This window comes from Lithobates pipiens, unplaced genomic scaffold (assembly GCF_037356315.1).
Source record: "Lithobates pipiens isolate NorthernLeopardFrog02 unplaced genomic scaffold, aLitPip1_a1.2 Scaffold_19, whole genome shotgun sequence".
In the NCBI taxonomy this organism is placed as follows: domain Eukaryota; kingdom Metazoa; phylum Chordata; class Amphibia; order Anura; family Ranidae; genus Lithobates; species Lithobates pipiens.
The window spans coordinates 175,373,765-175,398,950 of NW_027507764.1; the positions used below are offsets into that span (position 1 = coordinate 175,373,765).

The 25,186-nt window shown below is 44.4% G+C and overlaps 1 protein-coding gene across 2 annotated transcripts in view; it reads left to right on the forward strand.

Annotated features, from left to right (window-relative positions):
- The window catches only part of ZNRF2 (zinc and ring finger 2), a 162,525-nt gene that overhangs the window by 125,746 nt on the left and 11,593 nt on the right, over positions 1–25,186 (forward strand). Inside the window, exons 3-4 of one of the 2 annotated variants that reach the window (XM_077491494.1) lie at positions 9,769–9,874; positions 23,873–23,953. In XM_077491494.1, the coding sequence (XP_077347620.1) occupies positions 9,769–9,874; positions 23,873–23,930 (164 nt within the window). In that variant the 3' untranslated portion in view covers positions 23,931–23,953. The remainder of the gene's footprint in view (positions 1–9,768; positions 9,875–23,872; positions 23,954–25,186) is intronic. The other variant, XM_077491495.1, reaches the window with a different exon arrangement.

Consider the following 25,186-nt stretch of genomic DNA (forward strand, 5'->3'; position numbering starts at 1 on the left):
CCCGGTGGTCCTGGTGGCATCCTGGTACCCTGGGTGGGCATCTGAGTGGGGGGGCTGCACTGATAAACAATTAGCACAGACCCCCCCCCCCCCCTCAGGGGAGCATCGAGGAAAAGGTGAGCAACGGCTCTTCATATGATTGGACATGGCTGATCACATGGTAAAGAGTCTCCCTCAGAGGCTATAACCTAAGATCAGTGTAGCGGTGCGTCAGACTGACGCGATGCGCACCCCCATGGGCCCCATGGGTGCACGAGCAGTGGTTCTGGAGGGCTGTCATGTGACGTCCACCCAGAACGAGAGGCGCGCCACCCAGCCGTCATTTGGCAGTGGGCAGGCAGCAAGTGGTTTAATAAAGTTCCTTCAATTTTCTAATCGTTAGTGGGGTCAAATCGATGTTCATTTGCGACCAGAGTGATGGGAAAATTCAAAGGAGCAGAATAGAAAACTTCTTGGTCAAAGGAATTTTCAGACAGTGTATGTGGTTTTCATTCAGAAACTACATTCACTTTAAAATTATAATGTTAACAGCAAGAGAAATTTTCAAACATTCTTTCATTCAGCGAATATACAAAGATTTTTCGTGTGAATATTCTCGTCTGAAAATCGATGTGTATGGTCAGCATAAGGCTCGGTTCACACCTATGCAGTTTTTCTTTTAATCCGTTTTTACTGTGCTTTTTGCTGCGATTTGCATTTTTTATGCTTTGTTTTGGCCAATTCGTTTTTGGGCAGATTAAAAAATTCAAATTGCTGCAAAAAACGCACTATATGCTTTTCTGCAGTTTCTCCATTGAATTATATTGAACCAAAAAAGCACCGTTTTGCATTGAAAAAAGTCCTTGACCCTTTTTAAATATGAAGCGGCTGAAAAAAGCATAGATGTGAACTTGTTCCATAGTAAACAGTTAAATTACCTGTAGTGCCAAAAACACCAAAAAACGCACAGGTGTGAACCACGCCTAAGATGTTTACTAGCGGCGGCGTGCTTTTTTTTTTTTTCGCCTGTCCTAATTGGGGGGGGGGGGGGGGGAACTTACCCCTTTATAGTACAAAAAGAGCAGATAATCGCTACTATAAGGGGTTCATTTATACCGTGAAACAGTGAAAGTAATTTATATATATAATATATTGCTCCTCACACATTCACAAGTTCTCAGGCACTTACTGACATGTATGGATGGTGTACTGAGCTGTATGTGTGCTGCATTGTATTTCCTGATATGTAAACAAATAATGCATTCTGTATGCAGGCCAACTAATTGGCTAGCCAGTTAATCGATGGTTAACAGCTATTTTTATAATCGATTCATTGTTTCAGCCCTAGTTAAAGCATCCAAGTCAGGGGTCCCCAAACTTTTTAAACTGGGGGGCCAGTTCACTGTCCCTCAGAATGTCGGGGGGGGGGGGGGGGGCGGACCATAGTTTGAAAAAAATATGAACAAATTCCTGTGCACGTTGCAGAACGCAGGGATCAGGAGTGCGTTGCGCTCGGAACACAGGGATTGGGGGGGGGGGTGGCTAGTGATGTGAGGGGTTGCAGAGGACACTGCTATGTGGGTGGCCCTGCCCATGATGGTGTTCTCTGCCCCCTTTACAACAAACACACAAACACACACACAAACACACACACAAACACACACACAAACACACACACAAACACACACACAAACACACACACACACAAACACACACACACACAAACACACACACACACAAACACACACACACACACAAACACACACACACACAAACACACACACACACACACACAAACACACACACACACACAAACACACACACACACACAAACACACACACACACACAAACACACACACACACACAAACACACACACACACACAAACACACACACACACACAAACACACACACACACAAACACACACACACACACAAACACACACACACACACAAACACACACACACACACACACACACACACACACACACACACACACGTGTCCTCTGCCCCCCCCCATCCTCTTACCACCCATAGCAGTGTCCTACCATGCGAAAGCGTAGGGCGGCGCAGTTTTGGACAGAGGGCGGGAGTGGGAGCCAGCAGAGTGATTTTTCATGTTGCCAAGCTGGTGATTATGTGGCTCCTTCTCATGCCCTCCGTCCTGGGCTGGGCTGCCTCATGATCACCTCTGTTCTCTGATGGCAGCAGCGGAGGTGGCTTGCGGGAGCGGGACACATGGAAGGGCCGGCCCTAATGAGCGAGCTGGGTATAAGGCCTTGGCGGGCTGTATGCAGGCCGCAGTTTGAGGACCCCTGATCTAAGTGTAAATGTATAGCCCAGCGCTTCTAGTTTTAGTTTGAGAACACTAAGCGGACTTGCCTGTAAACTTAGGCCTTGTTCACATGGGGCATACTACAATGCACGCCTGTGACGTCCATGTTTACCAGCATGGGGATGCACAGGTGTTTGTTCATCCCCTTGCAGGCAGTCCTATTGATGTTAAATTGGGAGCGAATTGACATCTGTGTGGGTGCGTGGCTCTAAACGCCAATTGTTCAGGAGGGAGCAGGGTGGGGCTGAGCCACACTGTGTGTGTGTGTGTGTGTCTGTAGATGCACACAGCCTGGCTCGGGAGCGAGACAGCATGTCTGCCCCCACAGCAAGCACCTTACTATGGGGGCACACAAAGAAGAGGAGTACAAAGTGCTGTCTGGGGACCCCAGGCGAGGAGGACCGGGACCTCTATGTGTGATACCTTTTGCACAGAGCAGGTAAGTATAACCTGTTATTTTAATAAAAAAAATTATACTTTACACCCACTTAAAAGCACAGGTAAATTATTGGCAAATTAGGTTTAAAATTGATTATTGCCCTGTTTCTAGGCTTCGTTGTTTTATAATTTTTCTTATTCTTTTGTTATCTTGGGCATTGGATAAAACTACTGTGCGGTTAATATTTTGTTAATGTTGGTAAGCCTGATGACCTTTAAATACCATAGATATATCTAGAGGCATTTGATATGACATACACCTTGTACTTTCCTTCTAGTTCCATTGAAGTCGGCTCACATTTTTTAGAATTTGCTTTTTTCGTGCAATCACAATGTCTAAATGTCAGGATAAGTTACAGTGGGTAGAAACTGCTTATTGACAAGTTTTGTTTCAGTTCAAGCCATGGTTTGCTTATGACAATTAAAATACCTTAAGCCATTCTATGAAGAGCAGATCGGATACTTTTTATCTATGTGATTGGTAAAGGGATCTGTATTTTACAATTAAATGTAAGCAATGGAGCTTATAACATGTATCTTTGTATATCTAGCTCAGGTCTATTAGACCTTGCATATGCTCTGCCATACCTCACCAAAAAATAAAAATAATAAAATCGCCACATTTTTAGTAGAGAAGGACATGAGGATTAGTCCTTACCTCTTTTAACTAAACCATAGCGTATCATGCCCCCTTGCCAATAGTCTCGCTCTGCTTCTCTATCACCCCCCCCCCCCCAACCAATAGCCAAATTTTGTATCTTCACCATGCCTCCATTCCAAAAGTCTAATGCCGCTCATTTATCATGCCTCCAAATAAACTCACTAAGCTCCCCTCTCTTGCCCACTCATTAGTAGACCGCCGGCTTTTTAAAAATAAAACCCCAAAAAATCCTGCAAGGCAAAGTTATAATGTGCTAGTTATGCATGGCATACTAGCACATTATGTGTAACTTGCCTTTAAAACGAAGCCCTCCACCGCTGACAGGGCTTCTATCTTCACCCGGTCTTCCTTCCAGGTTGGCGGGCTCCAGGCCTTTTGATTGGACGAGCCACGCATATGCTGCTGTTCACGGCTTATACGCCAGTGACGTCACCAGCGGCTTCGCAACTAAATATCTCCTAAATGGTGCATGTTTAGAAGATATTTACTATACCTATAGATAGGTATGCCTTATTATAGGCTTACCTATAGGCAAAAATCAGCCAAGGGAGTTTACTCCCTTTTTAAGCCTAGTACTCACTAGTAGTTTTTTTTTTTTCCGTTCAACCCAGTAGGGCTGAACAAAAAAAAAACTGACCTCTCAGGAGCAGCTGCTGTACTAACTTTGTCATTAGTACAGCGATCTCCTCTGCTGTTCTGTTGTGTTCTGAGAGGGGGGCAGCTCCCCCGCCAGAACACTCCAGGAGCTGATCGGCAGACCTTTTCGGTCATACAACATCGACAGAAGCCGGCTTCTGTCTTACCAACTCCAGTACACGTGGGCCAAATGTTGGCTAGTTTCTATTGTTGACCCCTGTGTACTAGGCTTTATTGGCTCTACTATCATGCCCTCTCAACAATAGCCTCACTATGCGTGTCTGTTAAGCCCCACACCAATAACTTCACTCTGCTTTTCTATCATGTACCCACACCAATAGCCTCACCCTGATCCTCTATCATGTGCCCACACCAATAGCCTTACCCTGCTCCTCTATCATGTGCCCCCACCAATAGCCTCACTCCTCTCCTCTATCATGTGCCCACACCAATAGCCTCACTCCTCTCCTCTATCATGTGCCCACACCAATAACCTCACTCCTCCTATATCATGTGCCCACACCAATAGCCTCACTCCTCTCCTCTATCATGTGCCCCCACCAATAGCCTCACTCCTCTCCTCTATCATGTGCCCCCACCAATAGCCTCACTCCTCTCCTCTATCATGTGCCCACACCAATAGCCTCACTCCTCTCCTCTATCATGTGCCCACACCAATAACCTCACTCCTCTATATCATGTGCCCACACCAATAGTCTCACCCTGCTCCTCTTATGTCCATACATCAGTAGGGGGTCATTCTGTTTGTCTGTAATGAACCATCATCGGTAGTCTGTCGGCTTCCCTAGCCCACAACAGCCTCCCTCTGCTCTCTTCTTTGTCCTGTCTTCCTTCTCAATTATCATCCAATGTAGTATTATACCTTCATTTCTCTGCATCATGTCACATTCATTCTTTCTTGCTCTCCTTTGCTGCCACATCAGGTTGTCACCCATACAGTGTAAGATTTTACCTATACACATGGAGGTGACAGTACCAGCTTGAAAACTTTACCTCCCTTGAAATTATACTGGCCCTTGTGTTAAAGTGGACATGTGAAGAGGAGATTCAGTACAAAGAGCTCTTTATAAAACACTGACCTAACCAGTGCCACCACTTAATTTATATACACCCCAACTGTAAAACTTAACAAAGGGGGGATAAAGTTAAAAGTGACTCAATGGGGTGAGAAGTGAGGGTGTTTAGGTAAAAGTAGACGCAATCAAATGGGTGTGATTTAAAGATAATGTTTTATTGTAAGGATGTGGTCTTGCATCTAAGCGACAAAGTCACATATGGGGATTACGGAGTTTTTTGGCCAGGCTTCCGGGGTGCTCAAATGGCCTTCAGGTATGACAATAAAATGAATTAACATTTTGCAAAGCTGCAGCCACCTTGCTTTTTTTTGGGGGGGGGGGGGCGGGTGAAGAATGGCAGCCTGAATGTTTGTTTTTTAAAAAAAAAAATTGATTAGAAAATTCCTATGCTATGCTCTAGTTATAAGCCCAGTACTGTAGTACAAAAAATAACACCGAATCTACCATTGAGTTAAATCGTTCATGTGAAATTATTTCTTTGTGTCTGGCGCCATCTAGTGGATACATTGGAAATTGGAGTCTTCTTTCAATCCCTTGTGTTTTTGTATTGATAGGAGTGTGGCATCAACAAGGTGCAAGAAGTGTGCTCATAAGTCAGGGTTTTCCAACCTTTTTTCCATGGCATATTAATTTGTCAGGGCTATGTTGGCTGATATAAAAATTTCAAACGAAAATTGTCCGTATACACACACGCCATGATGAAAATAATGGCGTCCTCTAATAAATTATTTTAACAAAATAAAATTTAAATATGGTTTACAGTATATTAAAATCGAATCATTAGAATAACAATCTATTTTGAAGCTGGTAAACTGCCGTTTTTGTTATTATGACCTGTTTTCCAAGGATATCCCTGTACTCTAGACATCAGTTTGCCCTTGGTAATTTTGGCCCTCAGATTGTCCCTGCCTTTCAGTACCCAATCAAATTGTAAATTCTGTATTGTAATTTGAATGCTTGCTGGCTTTTAAAGTGACCCTGGCAAGATTACTCCCACCAATGATAGGGTGCTATTCCTCCCACACAGCAATGATGAGGCACTATTCTTCCCATAGACGCCAATGATGGGGCACTATTCCTCAATAAACCGACAATAAATAGGGCACTATTTCTCCCACTGATACCAACAATAGCGCACCATTTCTCTCACTGATACCAACAATGGGGCACTATTCCTCCCAGTAAAGCCAATGAAGGTGCATTATTTACTTCTACTGATGGTGCCTTTTTTTTTTTCTCCCACTGGTCAGTCTGGCCCTCCTAAAGTCTGACGGACAGTAAACTGGCCCTTTTTGTTTAGAAAGTTTGGAGACCGCTGGCCTAGGCGAACTGAGTGGAAGTTCGACCACCCCCTCCCCCCCTCTTTTTGCTGACAGCCTTCTGGGACAGGTCCCAGAAGGCTGCGGGACCATTCACAAAGGGCAGTGTGGCTCATGCATACGCAGTGGGAAGCTGGCTTTGAAGCTTCAAGGAGTCACAGCTGGCTTCCTACACTAAACATCCTGGGACCCAAAGACTGTTAAAGAACTGTCTCGAGTGAGGATGGTTCTGGATCCCTGGACAGATGTGTCCTTACATTAACCACATGCCGAACACCCGACAGAATGGCTCCCCTGTGTGAATCGCCGTAGCTGTACGGCGCACAGTTAAAGGGGTATAGGGGGCGCCGCACGAGCCATAATAGGTGCATGCCCGACGCGTCACTGAGGAGCCGATGCACATGCCCAGCGTCTGTGATGTCCGCCGGGCACCCGCGATCGCTCCTGACTGAGCAGGAATGGGGATCTCTGTGTATAAACACACAAATCCACGTTCTTTCAGGGGATAGTATATAGTATATAGGAACACTGATCAGTCCCCTCCCCCAGTCAGCCTCATCCCCCTACAGTTGGAACATACAGTGAGGGAACACATTTAACCCCTTGATCACGTCCAAGTGTTAACCGCTTCCCTGCCAGTGACATTTATACCGTAATCATTGGCTGTTTATAGCACTGATCACTGTATAATTGTCAATGGTTTCAAAAAAGTGTCAGATCTGTCCGCCACAATGTCGCAGTCCTGCTAAAAATCTGAGATCACCGCCATTACTAGTTAAAAAATAATAATGAAAATGCCATGCATCAATAACCTATTTTGTAGGCGCTATATCTTTTGTGCAAACCAATCAATATACGCTTAATGTGATATTTTTGGTAAAAAGAATGTAGAAGAATACATATATTTTTAAATAAAAAAGGTAAAGAATAATGCATGGCATAGTAGCCCATTATGTGTCACTTACCTGACACAGGGGCCAGCGATATCACCGCTGTCCCCTGTAGTCTGAAGCATCCATCTTCTTCCGGGTATCACTGCTCTGGCACTATGAGTGGCATGTGCACGGGAGCCGCCACTAACAGCATATCGCCATTAGCAGCATGCCGCCGTTAGTGCGCCTAGGTGCTGCTGTCTACGCCGTATGCACCGTAGACAGCTGTGACTGTCTTTTTAGTAAATATCTCCTAAACCGTGTAGGTTTAGGAGATATTTCTTGGACCTACAGGTAAGCCTTAACCCCCCTGACGGTATTCCCGAGTCTGGCTCGGGGTGGAATTTTTATACCAAAAGCGGTATCCCCGAGCCAGACTCGGGACTGCATCGCTGGATCCAGGAGGAGGTTTACTTACCTTCTCCCTCGGATCCAGCGTTGTCTCCCCGCTGTACGAGCGAGCCGTGTCTCGCTCGATCTATCAGGGACCCGATCTCCGTTCCCTGCGAGCGTTGCGACGCACGGGGACGGAGATCGGCGCCAAATTCAAAAAGTGAAACACACAGTATACATACAGGATAATGTAATCTTAGATTACATTGCTGTATGTAAATATTTCACATCCCCTTTGTCCCTAGTGGTCTGCCCAGTGTCCTGCATGCAGTTTTATATAATAAAAACTGTTCTTTCTGCCTGGAAACTGGAGATTGTCCATAGCAACCAAACTGTCACTTTACATCAAAAATGGTTTTAGACCAGCTAGAAAACAGCGATAATAAATTGTAATCACTCGTAGAATTGAGCGATAGCGATTTGTGGGGAGATCCGTCATCAAATACTGAAAAGTAATGACAGTGACAATTCTGCAACTGAGCAAATTTCTGTGTTTTTGATTTGCTTACATTATTGAATAATTTTTATTATTGTTATATTATTATTTGGTACAATTATTTATAGTTATTTATTATATTATAATTTATGATTTCATTTTTCAAACTTTATCATACCCGGGATGTCTGCTAGACTCTGGTTTGGACAGATTTAAGAGAGTTATTCCTAAGAATTACAGGACTACAATATAAAACGCCAAATTTTCATGCAAAATAATGGTACCGCTTTTAGCACCTAAAATCCGAAATAATCGTACCGCCAGGGAGGTTAATCTAGGCTTACCTGTAGGTCAAAGTGGTTTACAACCACTTTAATGTATTTATTATAGCAAAAAGTAAAAAAATATAGATTTTTTTTTTTTAATTGTCGCTCTTATCTTGTTTATCGCAAAAAAGAAAAACCGCAGAGGTGATCAAATACCACCAAAAGAAAGCTCTATTTGTGGGGAAAAAAAAGGACCTTCATTTTGTTTGGGTACAACGTTGCACGACCACGCAATTGTTAGTCAAAGCGAGGCAGTGCCGTATCGCAAAGAAATGGCCCGGTCAAGAAGGGGGTAAATTCTTCGGGGGCTGAAGTGGTTAAGTCAGCAGCTACAGTATTTCTTCTTTCTTGGAGGGAAGATCCTCTTTTATTTTATTTATTTATTTATTTTTATTGCTTCTTCTTGAGCACCAGCAGTTAAACTTTAAGCCCTTGTACACACGGTCGGACATTCCGACAACCAAATCCATCGGATTTTGTCTGACGGATTTTGTCCGAAACTGGTGTTGCATACACACGGTCGGCCAAAGTTGTTGGAAAATCTGATCTGAGCATGCGTGGCACTTTGTCCGATCGGAATTCTCTACAAGCGATCGGACATGTTGTCGGAAAATTTTAAAGCCCAGCTCTAAAACTTTGTTGGTCGGATATTCCGACGGAAACAGTCCGATGGAGCCCACACACGGTCGGATTATCCGACAACACGGTCCGATCGGACATTTTCCATCGGAATGTCCGACCGTGTGTACAAGAGCTTAGTGGTATTTACAGCCTACATTAAAGCAAACCTTTTACAAAATGTGTCCTTTTAATCTTAACCTAGGATGACAAATACATTCATTAAATATGATCCGCAGCTCCTAAAATATAGGCAGCTTAATCTATGGCAAGATTTCAGGCTCTCTTTACCTCAGAATGAATTTTCATGATTGGACACCAGTTCAGGCGGGGAGCAGATCCTGGGCTTTAATGCAGTAGTTCATACAAATGTTGATTATACGTGGCTTCTAGATTGTAAGCTCTAACGAGCAGGGCCCTCTGATCCCTCCTGTATTGATTTGTATTGTAAGTGTACTGTCTGCCCTCATATTGTAAAGCACTGCGCAAACTATTGGCGCTATATAAATCCTGTATAATAATAATAATGCAGCTGAATTATGTTTAAAACTAAAAAAACAAAACAAAAAAAAATGTATTTTTATTTTCTTCCAACAGAGGATGTACTCAGTAAAGATGCTGGAGAATGTACAATATGTCTGGAGGACCTACAACAAGGGGACACAATAGCCAGATTACCTTGCCTATGTATATATCACAAAGGGTAAATATTTTTCCATTCATACAACATATATATAGTCTTAGGTAAAAAAAAATAACCCGTTACTGTGAAATGCCAGCCCAGAAATTACAAAATGATCCCTCCTTTTTGTAGTCCTACATCCTACTTCCTTATTTACTTCTTTATTTAAAAACTGAACTTTTATTATTGCATTATGTTTTATTAGCTTGTATCTGTATTTTCTGATTGTACTGTTTTGTGGGTAAGCCTTGAATAACCTTTAAGGACTGATGTATGGTTGCTGCTATGAGCTGAACTGTGTCTAATAGCCTGTTAGGCTCCATTCACATCATTGTGGTTTTGTTTTTTTCATGCTTTTTGCAGAAACGCAGGACATTTTTTTTTTTAAATAGGGTTTCTATGGAACATGTTCACATCAATGCATTTTTGTGCCTCTGCGTTTTTGGAATGGGTCCGGGACTTTCTTAAATGCAAAACTGTGTGTTTTTTATGCTTTTTTTTTTTTTTGTTTTGCATTTTTTTGGTTCAATAGACTTCATTGGAGAAGCTGCAGAAAAGCATGTAGTGCGCTTTTTACTGTGCTTTCGTGGAGATTTTGCGTTTTTAAATCTGTCCAACAAATAAAATAAAAAAAATTCAAATTAAAAAAACAAAACAAACTTAAATCGCAGCAAAATGGCTGTAAAATCGCAATTAAAAAAACACAGAAAGCAGCAAAAAGCACTGCAGAAACGCTCAAAAGCAACATATATATATATATAGACATGAATCGGGCCTCCATGGTCAGGTTGCACATCAGATCCAATGGTGAACATGGACTTTAAAATCCCATCTGCAAGCAAAACCTTTTATTTAGGTTTAGATGGAGAAGGAAAGCATTACAACAAGTAAAAAGTCTAGAAAGAGCGAAAAACTAACGGTAAGAGTCTAAAAGAGTCCAAATTAATTTATAACAAAACGCTGTGAAGCAGCCAACAGCCTCTTCAATCAAGGCTTATATTCTGTTAAGACTTGTGAGAATGGGGTCAGTTTTGTGTTGTAATTAACCACTTCAGCTCCAGAAGATTTACCCCCCTTTCTTGACCAGGCCACTTTTTGCAATGCGGTTACTTTAACTGACAATTGCGCGGTCTTGTGATGCTGTACCCAAATAACATTTTTTTGTCCCTTTTTTTCCCCCCCACAAATAGGGCTTTCTTTTGGTGGCATGGTTTATATTTTTTGCACTTTAACCGATTGCCAACCGCCTCACACCGATCTATGTCGGCAGAAGGGCCCGTACAGGCAGAATCACGTACCTGTATGTTGCCCTTCAAGAGGTGGTTGGCGCGTGCGCACGCCCGCGGCAAGCTCTGTGAGTCGGGTCGTAGGTCCCACGGACTCTGTGTCCGTGAGGATACCCACGATAGCCTCACGGGGAGGAAGAACAGGGAGATGCTAATGTAAACAAGCATCTCCCCATTCTGCTTAGTGACAAGACACTGATGTCATCGGGAGTAGAGACCACATGACAGGACACACGTAACCCCTACACTGCCCCCTAGTGGTTAATCCCATTCACTGCCAGTGTCATTTACACAGGAATCAGTGCATTTGTATAGCACTGATTGCTGTATAAATGACAATGGTCCCAAAAATGTGTCAAAAATGTCCGATGTGTCCGCCATAATGTTGCAGTCACAATAAAAATTGCTAATCGCCGCCATTACTAGAAAAAAATAAAAAATAAAATGAATAAAAATGCCATAAAACTATCCCCTATTTTGTAGATGCTATAACTTTTTTGCACAAACCAATCAATAAACACTTATTGTGTTTTTTTTTTTACCAAAAATATGTAGAATACGTATCGGCCTAAACTGAGGGGAAAAAAATGATTTTTTTTATATATTTTTGGGGGATATTTATTATAGCAAAATGTAAAAAGTAATGCGTTTTTTTTTTTTTTTCAAAATTGTCGCTCTTTTTTTGTTTATAGCACAAAAAATAAAAACTGCAGGGGTGATCAAATACCACCAAAAGAAAGCTCTATTTGTGTAAAAAAAAAAAAAAAAAGGGCGTCAATTTTGTTTGCGAGCCACGACGCACGCGCAATTCAGTTAAAGCGATGCAGTGCCGAATCGCAAAAAGTGCTCTGGTCAGGAAGGGGGTAAATTCTTCCGGGGCTGAAGTGGTTAAAGAAGACCGACCATTTTGAAAAAAATTTATACCCTGTTTCCCCGAAAATAAGACCTTTGCGTGATTGTCGGTGATGGCTGTAATAAAAGCCCTACCCCCCAAATAAGCCCTAGTTAAAGTCCTTGTAGGTCTTCTTTTCAGGGTAGGGCTTATTTTTGAGGAAACAGAGTAGGGCTTATTTGTGGGGTGGGGCTTATATTGCAGCCAACACCGACAATCACGCTAGGTCTTATTTTAGGGGAAACGGTATATATTTTTTGCTTTCTGCTATAAAACGCATCCAATGAAAAAATGCAAAAAATCTAATTTCTTCATCAATTTAGGCCAGTATGTATTCTGCTACATATTTTTGGTAAAAAATCCCAATAAGCACTTATTGATTGGTTTGCGCAAAAGTTATAGCGTCTACAAACTACGGGATGTATTTGACATTTTGTATTTCTTTTTTTACTAGTAATGCAGCAATCAGCGACTTGTAGCAGGACTGCGATTTTGTGGCGGACACCTAACTGACGTTTAACACTTTTTTTGGGAACCAGTGACACCAGTACAGTGATCAGTGCTAAAAATATGCACTGTCACTGTACTAATGACACTGGCAGGGAAGGGTTTGACATGTAATAATGCCTCAGAGCTAATCAGTAAAGGTCTCAGTATGGTGACTTTCATCGGTTGATATGAATGAACTAGTAGAAAGTAAACGTCCCTTATAACAAAGGGTAACCTTCTACCTTGTGAAATGTGCTGTCTCATCATGAATCCAGTCCTGTGTTCTAGAAATAACCTGTAACTTAGAATAGGATAGAATAGGATACGTTCAGGTCATCATAGAGGATAGAAACATGATAGTGCAGGTATAATGGGCTAAGAAAATTTTGAAATCAATTTACTGGCATTTTTCGGGCAATTTTGTAAGTTTTTTTTTTTTTTTTTTTCCCAGCTTTTTTAAAGCATTTCAGAAGTGTATTACACGCGTTTTACAGCTTTAGATGGTTTTGTTTAGCCAATAGAAAGCACTAGTACAGTGATGGAGAACCTTGGCACCCCAGATGTTTTGGAACTACATTTCCCATGATGCACTGGCACTCTGCAGTGTAGTTGAGCATCATGGGAAATGTAGTTCCAAAACATCTGGGGTGCCAAGGTTCGCCATCACTGCACTAGGAGGTGGAGAGCTGCTATTTAAATGTTTTTCCGAGCGTTTTTCTGCTCAAGTCAGACGTTTTCATTGAAGTTTATGGGGCCAAAATGCTTGGAATCTGCCAAAAAGCAACTCCTGTACATTTTTGAGCTTCAGACATTCAGGTGACAGAACGTTCATATGTGAACGGGCCATTGAAATGAATGGGGTTTTGCTTGTTGGGTGTTTTGGTGAACGTTTTTTACAAGCTGAAAATCACTCGGGTGTGAACAGGGCCTGTAATATTAATTACCTACATACAGATGTTAATGTATATAATTTAAATTGGTTGTAAACCTCTGACATGAAATGTGAACAAAACATACCCTTCTATATTAGGAGCACTAAGTGCCCTTTCTGTCCACTGCTTCATTCCTGTGCTGTCAGCATGAATCATTTCTGACAAGTTTTCCTGACACCAAGAGAAAAATGGTGACGGGAGAGATCTTCAAACTTCAAGTTTGTAAAGTCTTGTTTTTTTTCCTATAAAAATAACAGACATGTTATACTTACCTTCTCTGTTGCAGTGTATTTGCACAGAGCAGTCTGGATCCTCCTCTTCGTGGGTCCCACTTCTGTGATCCTGGTCCCTCCCTCCTGTTGAGTGCCCCCCACAGCAAGCAGCTTGCTATGGGGGCACCCGAGCCAAGTCAAAGCTCCGTGTCCATTTAGCACGGAGCTCCGGCCTGGCCCACCCCCACTCTCCCCTGATTGGCTAGCTGACTTTGACAGCCAATGGCGCCACTGCTATATCTTTGCCAATCAGGACAGAGAATTTCGGACAGCTGATACACTCCTGGACATCGCTGGACAGAGAGGGACCTCAGATAAGTATTAGGAGGGCTGCTGCACACAGAAAGATTTTTATCTTAATGCATAAAATAAGATAAAGAACCTTCTACCTTTACAACCCCTTTCAGCTCTCTGTCACTTTATCTTTGTTTGACAAGCTTTAAAATTCGGTAGAGTTAAGGAATAGACTTGGGGGGGGGGGGGGGGGGGGGCGCCACACCCTAAAGCCTCGTATACACGGTACGTATTCTTCTACATATTTTTGGTAAAAAAAAACGCAATAAGCGTTATTGATTGGTTTGCGCAAAAGTTATAGCATTTACAAAAAAGGGATGGTTTTATGGCATTTTTATTATAATTTTTTTTTTACTAGTAATGGCGGTGATCAGCGATTTTTATCATGACTGCAACATTATGGCGAACACATCGGACATTTTTGGGACCATTGTCATTTACAGGCATACCCACTTTTAAGTACACAATGGGGTTTATTTACTAAAGCTGGAAAGTGCAAATCAGACTCCCTTCTGCATAGAAACCAATGAGATTCTAACCCAGCTTGTTCAATAAGCTTTGGTAATAAAACCTGGAAGCTCTTGGGTTCTATGCAGAAGTGAACCTTATTTTGCACTTTCCAGCTTTAGTAAATAAAACCCATTGTGTACTTAAAAGTGGGGTATGCCTGTATACAGCAATCAGTGCTATACAAATGCACTGATTCCTGTGTAAATGACACTGGCAGTGAAGGGATTAACCACTAGGTGGCAGTATAGGGGTTAAGTGTGTCCTGGGGCGTGTTGCTAACTGGGGGGGCGTGGCTGTGTGTGACACGTCACTGTTTTTACATTTCGCATCTCCCCGTTCTTCTCCCCCATGAGGCGATGGCGGGTATCCTCACAGTGATCAACGCGGGGGGTGCGTTCCGACTCACGGAGGTCCCGCGTGATGGCACGGCAGCAAATTTAAAGGGACGTACAAGTACGCCCATTTGCCTGTCCATTACATTCTGCTGACGTATATCGGTGTACGCCAGTCGGGAAGTGGTTAAGCCAACTACTGCGTCAAAGTACCCCATTATCAGTGGACCTACCCTATTCATAGAATGAAAGATCCTGCTTCTCAACCATGGGAGACAAACTCCTCTCTGTGGGAGAACTAAAGGACTCTCCTATAACACAGGTGGACACTAATAAGAAGAGGTATGGCGGGGGGGTGGGGGGCTCCAGCCCCCAAGGGATCTGATCAGGACCCTTCAAATTCAGCACTTTGAACGGATGTAGAGAAGAGGGCTGCAGATAAACAGGTACAATTTATGTAGGAGGATTTTCTTCACCTGTGGCCAGTCATTTCACTGGGTATATGTAAGGGTTTAAAGTGGTTGCAAAGTACAAGTACCCATTTATAAACAAAACCCAGGGAAGATTTCACATCCCTCTCCTACCTTGAGCGCCCCCACACAGCCCCAATATGCAGCACAGCCTTGCTTCTCACTTACCGGCTTTCTGTTACCCCAGGTAGCATTTAAAACCATGTAATGTCTGGGCGCCTGTGCTGCAGTGTGTAAATATTATGAGTGCAAATATAATGGAGATGAATGGGAGAGATGAATATACATGACCTGGCATGGTGGGAAGTGGGTATGCATTGTATCTAAGGTCTCTGGAGGGCACTACAAGGCAGAGGGGGTATGGGGGAACCTTCCTTCCTGGGACTTTTCTAACCAGAGTAAACTTGTATTTAAAGAGTATAAAACCTCTCTTTACTTTTTTTTAAAGTGAAGTACAAGTCTCAATGAATTTCTTCCCAACATGTTACAATACAGTATTCCATTTTAGTATAATTTTCAGAAAAGTTTTTATTTTTATTTTTTAATTTTTTTTATCGTATATCGGTTAAAAAAAAAAAAAATTCCTAAATGCTGAACGCCAGCAAACCACTAAATACAAAGATTAAATACACATATAGGAGCTGTTTTCCCTGGCAAGGGATTTTTTTTCTCTCTATTCAATAGGAGATTTACACAGCTCTGCCATACAGCATAGCGCTGTCTAGCGGGGCAGGAGATCTGATCTGTTGTAGTTACATTTTTAGGTTTTCTCCTCACTCCAGCCTGTGATTACACAGTAAAGAAAAGCACCTGACTAATGAGCTACTTTCTCTCCTCCTTTGCCCTCATTAATATGCTAGTATATCAGCACTGCAGCTAAACTGATTGGTTCTTTGTGCTGCTTCTCCTTTTCCTGGTTTGAACTCTGCTGTATAGGGCTATGATCAGGTCAAAAAAGGTACTTATACTACCTTAGGCTCCATTCACACAGCCATCAAAAAAATCCATATTAACCATTTGCCAACCGCTGCATGCCTATATATATACGTCAGCACAATGGCAGCGGTGGGCAAATGGGAGTACCTGTACGTCCCCTTTAATTGGCGGGGCTAGCACGCGTGCGCCCACCACGTACAGTGGGACTGGCGGACTCCGTCCGCCAGTCTCCCAGCGATCGTGTTGCAGAGCCGCAGAACGCTGCAGTGCCTATGTAAACAAGGCATTTCCCCATTCTGCCTTGTGATATGACAGAGATCACTGCTCCCTGTCATCGGGAACAATGATCGCTGTCATGGGAGTTGAAGCCCCCCACATTTCGAATCACTCCCTAGGACACACTTAACCCCTTGATCGCCCCCTAGTGTTTAATCCCTTCCCTGACCGTGTAATTTACACAGTAATCGGTGCATTTTTATAGCACTGATCGCTGTATAAATGACAATGGTCCCAAAATGGTGTCAAGTGTTCAATGTGTCTGCCATAATGTTGCAGTCACGATAAAACTCGCAGATCGCCACCATTACTAATAAAAAAAAAAAAATCATAATAAAAATGCCATAAAACTATCCACTATTTTGTAGACGCTATCATTTTTGTGGAAAATTAATATAAAATAATTTAGAATACTAATACTTGGCAAAGTGCCTATTTTTTAATTGGCTCATTAACACCCTGATGACACTGAGAGTTAATATAACTATATTAAAGAGCTGACTGTGTGATGAGAATAGGAAGCCAACATTGAAGGCGATGATTCTATAGTGAATATTCCAGTATATTGCACACCAAGGAAGAACTCTTCCCCAGCAGAAGCGGCATAATGCTGTAGAACAGGGATATGCAATTAGCCTACCTCTAGCTGTTGCAGAACTACAAGTCCCATGAGGCATAGCAAGACCCTGACAGCCACAAGCATGACACTCAGAGGCATGACAGGAGTTGTAGTTTTGCAACACCTGGAGGTCCACTAATTGCATATCCCTGCTGAAATCAACAAAACAGCCATTTAGTGGGTTCATCTATTATTGTTGATTGTGAGCACAGCTTCCTCAGTCAGAGCACTGGAAGCAGTTATGTTACCTGCTTTAGACCTACAGTGAGGGGAAAAAGTATTTGATCCCCTGCTGATTTTGCACGTTTGCCCACTGACAAAGAAATGATCAGTCTATAATTTTAGTGGTGGGTTTATTTCAACAGTGAGAGACAGAATAACAAAAATATCCAGAAAAACGCATTTCAAAAAAGTTATAAATTGATTTGCATTTTATGAGTGAAATAAGTGTTTGACCCCTTCGCAAAACATGATTTGGTACTTGAAGGCAATACCCCTTGTTGACAATCACAAAAGTCAGACATTTCTTGTAGTTGGCCACAAGGTTTGCACACCTCTCAGGAGGGATTTGGTCCTACTCCTCTTTGCAGATCCTCTCCAAGTCATGAAGGTTTCAAAGGCTGATGTTTAGTAACTTGAACCTTCAGCTCCCTCCACATTTTCTATGGGATTAATGTTTGGGGACTGGCTAGGCCACTCCAGGACGTTAATGTGGTTCTTCTTGAGCCACTCTTTTGTTGCCTTGACCGTGTGTTTTGGGTCATTGTCATGCTGGATTTCAGTATAGTGTGTTACCAATTGTTTTCATGGTGACTATGGTCCCAGCTGCTTTTGAGATCGTTGACAAGGTCTACAATCTTGTCACTGACATCCTTGGACCGCTCTTGGGTCTTGCCCAAGGTGGAGAGATTGGAATCTGATTGCTTCTGTGGACATGTCTTTTATACAGGCAACAAGCTGAGATTAGGAGTACTCCCTTTTAAGAGAGTGCTCCTAATCTCAGCTCGTTACCTGTATAGAAGACATCCAAGAGCCAGAAATCTTGCTGATTTGATAGGGGATCAAATACTTATTTCACTCATTAAAATGCAAATCAATTTAACTTTTTTGAAATGTGTTTTCTGGATATTTTTGTTGATATTCTGTCTCACACTATTAACATAAACCTACCATTAAAATTATAGACTGATCCTTTCTTTGAGAGTGGGCAAACGTACAAAATCAGCAGGGGATCAAATATTTTTTTCTCTTATATTCACCAACCGACACAGCTCCTCTCTGTAACTAAATGGGTTGTATAGCCTGCCATTAGGAGAAACTAGGCAAAATTGTTACACAATACACAAAACTTTAATCCCGCCCCAGGGGGACGGGCCCCGTGCTATCAACCCTTCCCACTGCTCCTAGCAGCTTCAGTTTTTTATTTTGCCTAGCAAGGAGAATGACCTAGGAAACCCTGCGGGCCTCTTGGTCCATATTTTTGCTGCAGGTTTGCTGCTTTTTGCGCAAGCTGAAAGATCCTGGGATCTTCTATCAACTGCCGGCTGGGTGACAGGCTGGTTAATGATATCCTTGTAGTCTCCCCAGTCCGGCGATCGAGCATGAGCAGGCCGCAGCTAAGGCTCGGCAGGCCACGACATGCCTCAGCTCCAGAGATGGTCGGTGAGCTTCATTGCTCCGGGGTATACATATGACCGGGATACTGATGTCTGGATCACAGTATACTGAAGCCAGCAGCTACCCTGTAACTGCGCAGGAGTGGGTCTGTGATGGAATGTCTCCCAGCTCTTCAGGACTGGTAAGTACGGCTCTCCTGCTTCGGTGGGGTGAGCAGCTGGGCATTCCCTGGGGGTCGATTCGGGGGCCACCTCACCTCCCTATCTTCTCTCCAAAGTCCCTATCACCCCTCCTTCCCCCTCTGAGGGGGGTGGCTGCATGCGCTGCGGGCGGTGTGTGTGAGGGGGTCGCTGTTTCTCACCTGAGGGGGGTCTGTGCGGCTGGCGTTGGTCCTGGTCCAGGTCTGGAGGTCCCAAAACATGTTTATGGAGGTTGTTCTGACTGTTTTTATTTTTTTGCTCTGTCACCGCATGGTGCCGTTCCGGCGGCCATCTTGGATTTGGGAAAGCTATAAATTCCCCTGGTGAGCTTCAGCAGCCATTTTCTTTAGGATTCCTATTGATTACATTGGCGGCCATTATTTTAAAGCCTGAACGCTTTTTTCACCACTGGCCTCTTGTGGCATTACATGCGCTTTCTCTTGCTGCTTCCTGTATCCACTGTGTGTGTGCAGGACGCTGGATGGCTCTTTGCTGAACACTGAAGCTGCTCTGCAGATTGTTTCCCCCGCTGGTGGGAGCTGCTGCTGCTGACAGTTTTCTCCTCTCTGCAACTGGGAACCTCCTAGGGACTACAGGCACTGCTGTGGCTATCACAGAACGCCCCAGGGTGGTGAGTCTAGCGCTAAGTACCCCCCACGCGGCGGCAGCAGGAGGGTGGACCTTCACTGTCTTAAGTCCCCTTGCAGGTGGCAGACAGGCTAGGGTCAGTCAGCATGGCTTCAGAAACTGGTGTTTCTTCCCCCGAAATCCAGGCTATAGCAACTGGGTCACCTGCAGTTAGCGTGGTGCGCATGGACACCCCGACGGCGGTCCTTGACTCCTATGTTGCTAAGATACAGGTGGCACGTGGCAGGAAAGGTGCACGTAAGAGGCCCCTGCCCCCCCCCTCTGAGGAGAGCTCTGATGCAGACTCTGGGCTCTGCTGTGGCTGGAGACCCCTGCTCTGACCTATCATACGTGGCTGACCAGGACCGTTCGGATAGTGAGGATGATTCCCGTCCGGGTCTGGGCGCGAAAAGGCACTTGTTGGAGAACTTATCACAGCTGTGCTTGATACCCTGAAGATTCAGGAGTCAGCGAATTCCTCTGCTGATGTACCAGTCCCTTTTGGGTCCCGCAAGCCAGCACGTTCACCTAAGGTGTTCCCGTATTTGACTTATTTTGACAAATTCATCTACAGGGAATGGGGTCGCCCGCAACGGACCTTTTCGGTCCCCAAAAATTTGGCGGTGCGTTACCCCTTTTGAGCAAAGCCTTCTGAAAAAGTGGTCGGCTCCTCCAGTCGTGGACCCCCCAGTATCTAGGTCAGGGGTCTCAACTGGTGGCCCTCCAGCTGTTGCAAAACTACAAGTCCCATCATGCTTCTGCTTCTGCCTGTGGGAGTCAGGCTTGTAACAGTCAACCTTGCAATGCCTCATGGGACTTGTAGTTTTGCAACAGCTGGAGGGCCGCCAGTTTGAGACCCCTGATCTAGGTTAAACAAACTATCCCGGTTGAGGGGACTCCTGCATTCAAGGATCCCACGGACAGGAAGGCAGAGGCAGTGGCTCGTTTCTTGTTTGCGGTTGTGGGGTCAGCCATGCGACCTGTACTGACATCCGCACTGGTGTCACAGACACTGACTGAGTGGGCAAAACGTTTGCACCGCAAATTGGGAGAGCAGAATGCCTCCCCTGTCTGCGTGGAACTAGCAGACCAACTAGTGCATGGCCTTAAGTACGTTTGATGCGGCCCTGGATACTCTCCCTCTGCTATCCAGGGCCTCAGTGTCAGCCGTGGTGCTGAGGTGCATTCAAGAAAGCCCTGACGGATCTTCCCTTCCTTGGCGAACGGCTCTTTGGAGTCTCGTTGGATGACATTATTAAAAATGCCACAGGTGGTAAGAGTACACTACTCCCACGGGCCAGGAAGGCTAAGGAGCCACGCCGCAGGCAAGGGCCCTCCTTTTCCACTCACAAGCGGCTTTTTCGTCTGCCCGGTGCTTTGGCAAAACGACCCCAGACCGACGGGACGCCCACGGACGGTCAGAAGCGTACCTGGAACCGCAAGCCTAACAAGCCTGCGAACAAAAGTGCTACCGCATGAAGGTTTGCCCCCACCCATGTCTTGGGTGGGGGGTCGTCTTCGGGAGTTTGCAGCCCGTTGGACCTTCTGGTTATCAGACCAATGGGTCTGCTATCTGATTTCCACAGGTTACAAGATAGTTTCTCTCTTGGCCGCCAAATAGATTCTTTCCCTCCAGCATTCCCGTGTCCCCGGTTTGCCAGGAGGCCCTGATAGGGGAGGTGAGAGACGTGCTGAATCAGGGGACGATTGTACCAGTTCCGGAATCGGAACGCTTTCAGGGGTTATACTCACATCTGTTTGTGGTTCCTAAGAAGGAAGGGGTACGTCCAATATTGGACCTAAAAGCCCTCAATCATGTTGTAAAAGTGCAGAGGTTCAGAATGAAATCAGTTCTCTCAGTAGTCTCTGCACTCCATCAAGGGGACTTCCTGGCGTCCTTGGACATTCAGGATGCCTTCCTGCACATACCCATATGCCTTTGGCATCAAAAGTTTCTGCGTTTGGCAGTCGGGGAAGCCCACTACCAGTTTGTGGCTCTTCCTTTTGGCCTGGCATCAGCCCCCCGAGTCTTTACCAAAGTACTGGCTCCAGTGTTGGCGTTGTTGAGACAACGCGGGATTGCGATCGTGGGTTGCCTAGACGATCTCCTGAGAGCTTCTTCTGCCTCAGAATTAGAGGAGGATGTGGCGATCACCTTGCAGTCCCTGCAAACATTTTGGGTGGCTGTTGAACCTAAAGAAGTCGGTGGTGGTACTGACTCAGCATCTGGAGTACCTGGGGTTACTATTGGACTCCAGGGAAGCGAGGGTTTTTCTCCCCTCAGACAAATTGCTGACTCTCAGATCTGCGGTCAAACTACTGATGAACCGCAAGTTGTCATCACTTCGCTTTTGCATGCGGGTGCTGGGGCTCATGGTAGCCTCCTTCGAGGTGGTACCTTATGCCCAGTTCCACACCAGAGTCCTGCAGAAGGAGATCTTGACAAAATGGGACAAATCTCCGTTGTCCCTGGATCGGCAGATCCAGGTGAGCCAGCCAGTCAAGGACTCCCTGATCTGGTGGTTGAGGTCCCCGGTGATTCAGGCCGGAAAATTGTTCCTTCCTCTGAAATGGACGGTGGTCATTACGGACACCAGTCTGTCCGCCTGGGGTGGAGTGATGGGGATTCAGTCGGCTCAGGTCCTCTGGTCGACGGAAGAATCCAAGTTGCCGATCAATCTGCTCGAATTGAGAGCAATCAGGCTGTGCCTCCACACTTGGTCGACGTGTCTTCAAGGGCGCCCGACCAGGATACAGCCAGAAAATGCCTTGGCCGTGGCATACATAAATCACCAAGGGGGAACAAGAAGCTCAGCCGCTGCTCGGGAGGTCACTCACATACTTCTGTGGGCAGTGCGACACGTTCCGGCCCTGTCGGCCATTTAAATCCCAGGGGTGTAAAATTGGCAGGCGGACTATCTGAGTCGACAGATGCTGGACCCAGGAGAATGGGCATTGCATCCGGAGATATTCAGACTGCTGTGCCTGAAATGGGGCACACCAGATGTGGATCTATTGGCCTCCCGGCTCAATCGGAAGGTGCCGAGATTCGTGTCCAGGACAAGAGATCCGTGGGCAGACGAGTCAGACGTGCTGGTGGCTCCATGGGATCAGTACCAGCTTCCTTTCGGAAGTCAGACTCACTGTTTGTTTCGGTGGCTGGTCCTAAGAAGGGCATGGCAGTCTCATCGGCCACCATTTCCAGGTGGATCAGATAGATTGTAGTCCAAGCTTATGCCTTGAAGGGGCAGGGGCCTCCCTTTCCAGTCACGGCCCACTCTACAAGAGCAATCGGAACGTCTTGGGCTTTCCGACACCAATCGTCTGTCGCTCAGGTGTGTAAGGCGGCGACCTGGTACCATACGTTTACCAAGTTCTACAAGGTAGACGTCAGTGCATCGGCTGATGCCTGTGTTGGCCACAAAGTTTTGCAGGCAGCCGTGTAGTTGTAATTGAATTTTTTCCTGGTTTTTCAATAAAAACGCAGTACTGTTTTGGGTTATTGCACTGTTGCATTACTTCCGCAATGTTGCGGTCTTGGGGATCACTCCTGTTGAGGATACCCGGTTATATAGTGTTGTTTTTCCACACACTGCTGTTTTTTTTTTTTTTTTTTGTGGGTTTAGTTTCACTAGTTCCCACTTGCCATGGTGAATGAAGTTTTTCTGCTGTTTTTTCCACCCCTCGTTTGGAACTAAATGGGACATCCCCAAGCAGTGCCAGAGAGGAGCTGTGTCGGTCGGTGAATATAAGAGAAAATAGGATTTTTTTTGTACTCACCGTAAAATACTTTTCTTTGTAATTCACTGACCGACACAGCACCCACCCCTCCTTTTTTCTGTGTTATACTGCTTGTTGACATACTGAAGCTGCTAGGAGCAGTGGGAAAGGTTGATAGCACGGGGCCCGCCCCCTTGGGGCGGGATTAAAGTTCTGTGTATTGTGTAACAATTTTGCCTAGTTTCTCCTAATGGCAGGCTATACAACCCATTTAGTTACAGAGTGTCAGTCAGTGAATTACAGAGAAAAGGATTTTACGGTGAGTACAAACAATCCTATTTTTTCCCTCCCTGTACTTACCTCCTGCTCAGCATGACATGGCTATGGTCAGTCCCAGGAGCCAAACCTCTAGCTTCTCACCATGCTTTGTGATCGAAACATAGAAGACATACCGTAGCAGTAGTACTTCTACTCAGCTGCATCCATATTTTCATGTTTTACATCATCATATGTAATCTCTTTCTATGTGTTCTCTTATGTCTTCCAGCTGCATAGATGAATGGTTTGAAGTAAACAGGTCTTGTCCGGAGCATCCATCGGACTAGAGCTTGAATGACTCGTATGATAGGTAAATTTCTAATAAATGGTGGCCCCTTTATGAATCTGATGTGAGGAACATTAGCCTGAATGTATACATTACAATGACCGTTTTTGTAAAGTTTGCCATATAAAGAATGTGTCTACTGCAGAAAAAAAAAATTTCTTCACCCCCACCTCCCAACATTGCCTACCTCTGTTATGATGTACTGTGCAGTGATGTGCCAGGGTGCCCACTCCACTCAGGTCACCTCCTGGCCAGTTTTCATCTCCACATGCAGCAGATTGTCTGTTAGAGATAGAGCTGCACGATTCTGGCCAAAATGAGAATCACAATTTTTTTGCTTAGAATAAAAAGATCATGATTCTCGCGATGTAAAATCTTTTATAGTATACAAAAAAAATGGGCTGACTTTACTAGTTTTACTAGTTAGTTTTTTTTTTTATTTTATTTTTTTTAATTAATTGAAGTATTTTTTTTCCAAGGAAATTGCATTTGAAAGACCGCTGCGCAAATACAGTGTGATATGAAATATTGCAACAACCACCATTTTATTCTCTAGGGAAGTGATGGCGAACCTTGGCACTCCAGATGTTTTGGAACTACATTTCCCATGATACTCATGCACTCTGCAGTGTAGTGGAGCATCATGGGAAATGTAGTTCCAAAACATCTGGGGTGCCAAGGTTCGCCATCACTGCTCTAGGGTCTCTACTAAAATATATATAATTTTTGGGGGTTCTAAGTAATTTTCAAGATTTTAACTTGAAACCAACAAATGTCAGGAAAAGGTTTAGTCTTTAAGTGGTTAAACTTTCCTCATTTGCACACAGTCTATTCCATTGACAAATTGTTACAACGTTTACACTTAATTCCACTGCTAAAGAATGTTGTGATTCTTGGCAGACTGCCTGTTTTTTTTTTTTTTTCTTACTTTCTTTTGAGGGCTGTGGCTTCAGAAGAACAGAGAGAATTCATTGCATAGACAGAATCAAACACTTTTGTCAAGATCGCAACGGGGGAAAAAAACGCGATAATGATTCTTGACGATTAATCGTGCAGCTCTAGTTGGAGTGTGTACCTTAATGGCATTCCTATAGAACTGTTGTGCCCCTTGGTGCCTCTGTGCTGTGTTGGCATTTTTAATTGTTCCTTTTATTAGAGGCAAACCGCTAAATAAACAGATAAATCCATATCAGAGCTGTTTAACTTGTCCAAGTTCTGTCCCTCCAGTTCTGAGATTTGCACTGCTCTGCTGCAAAG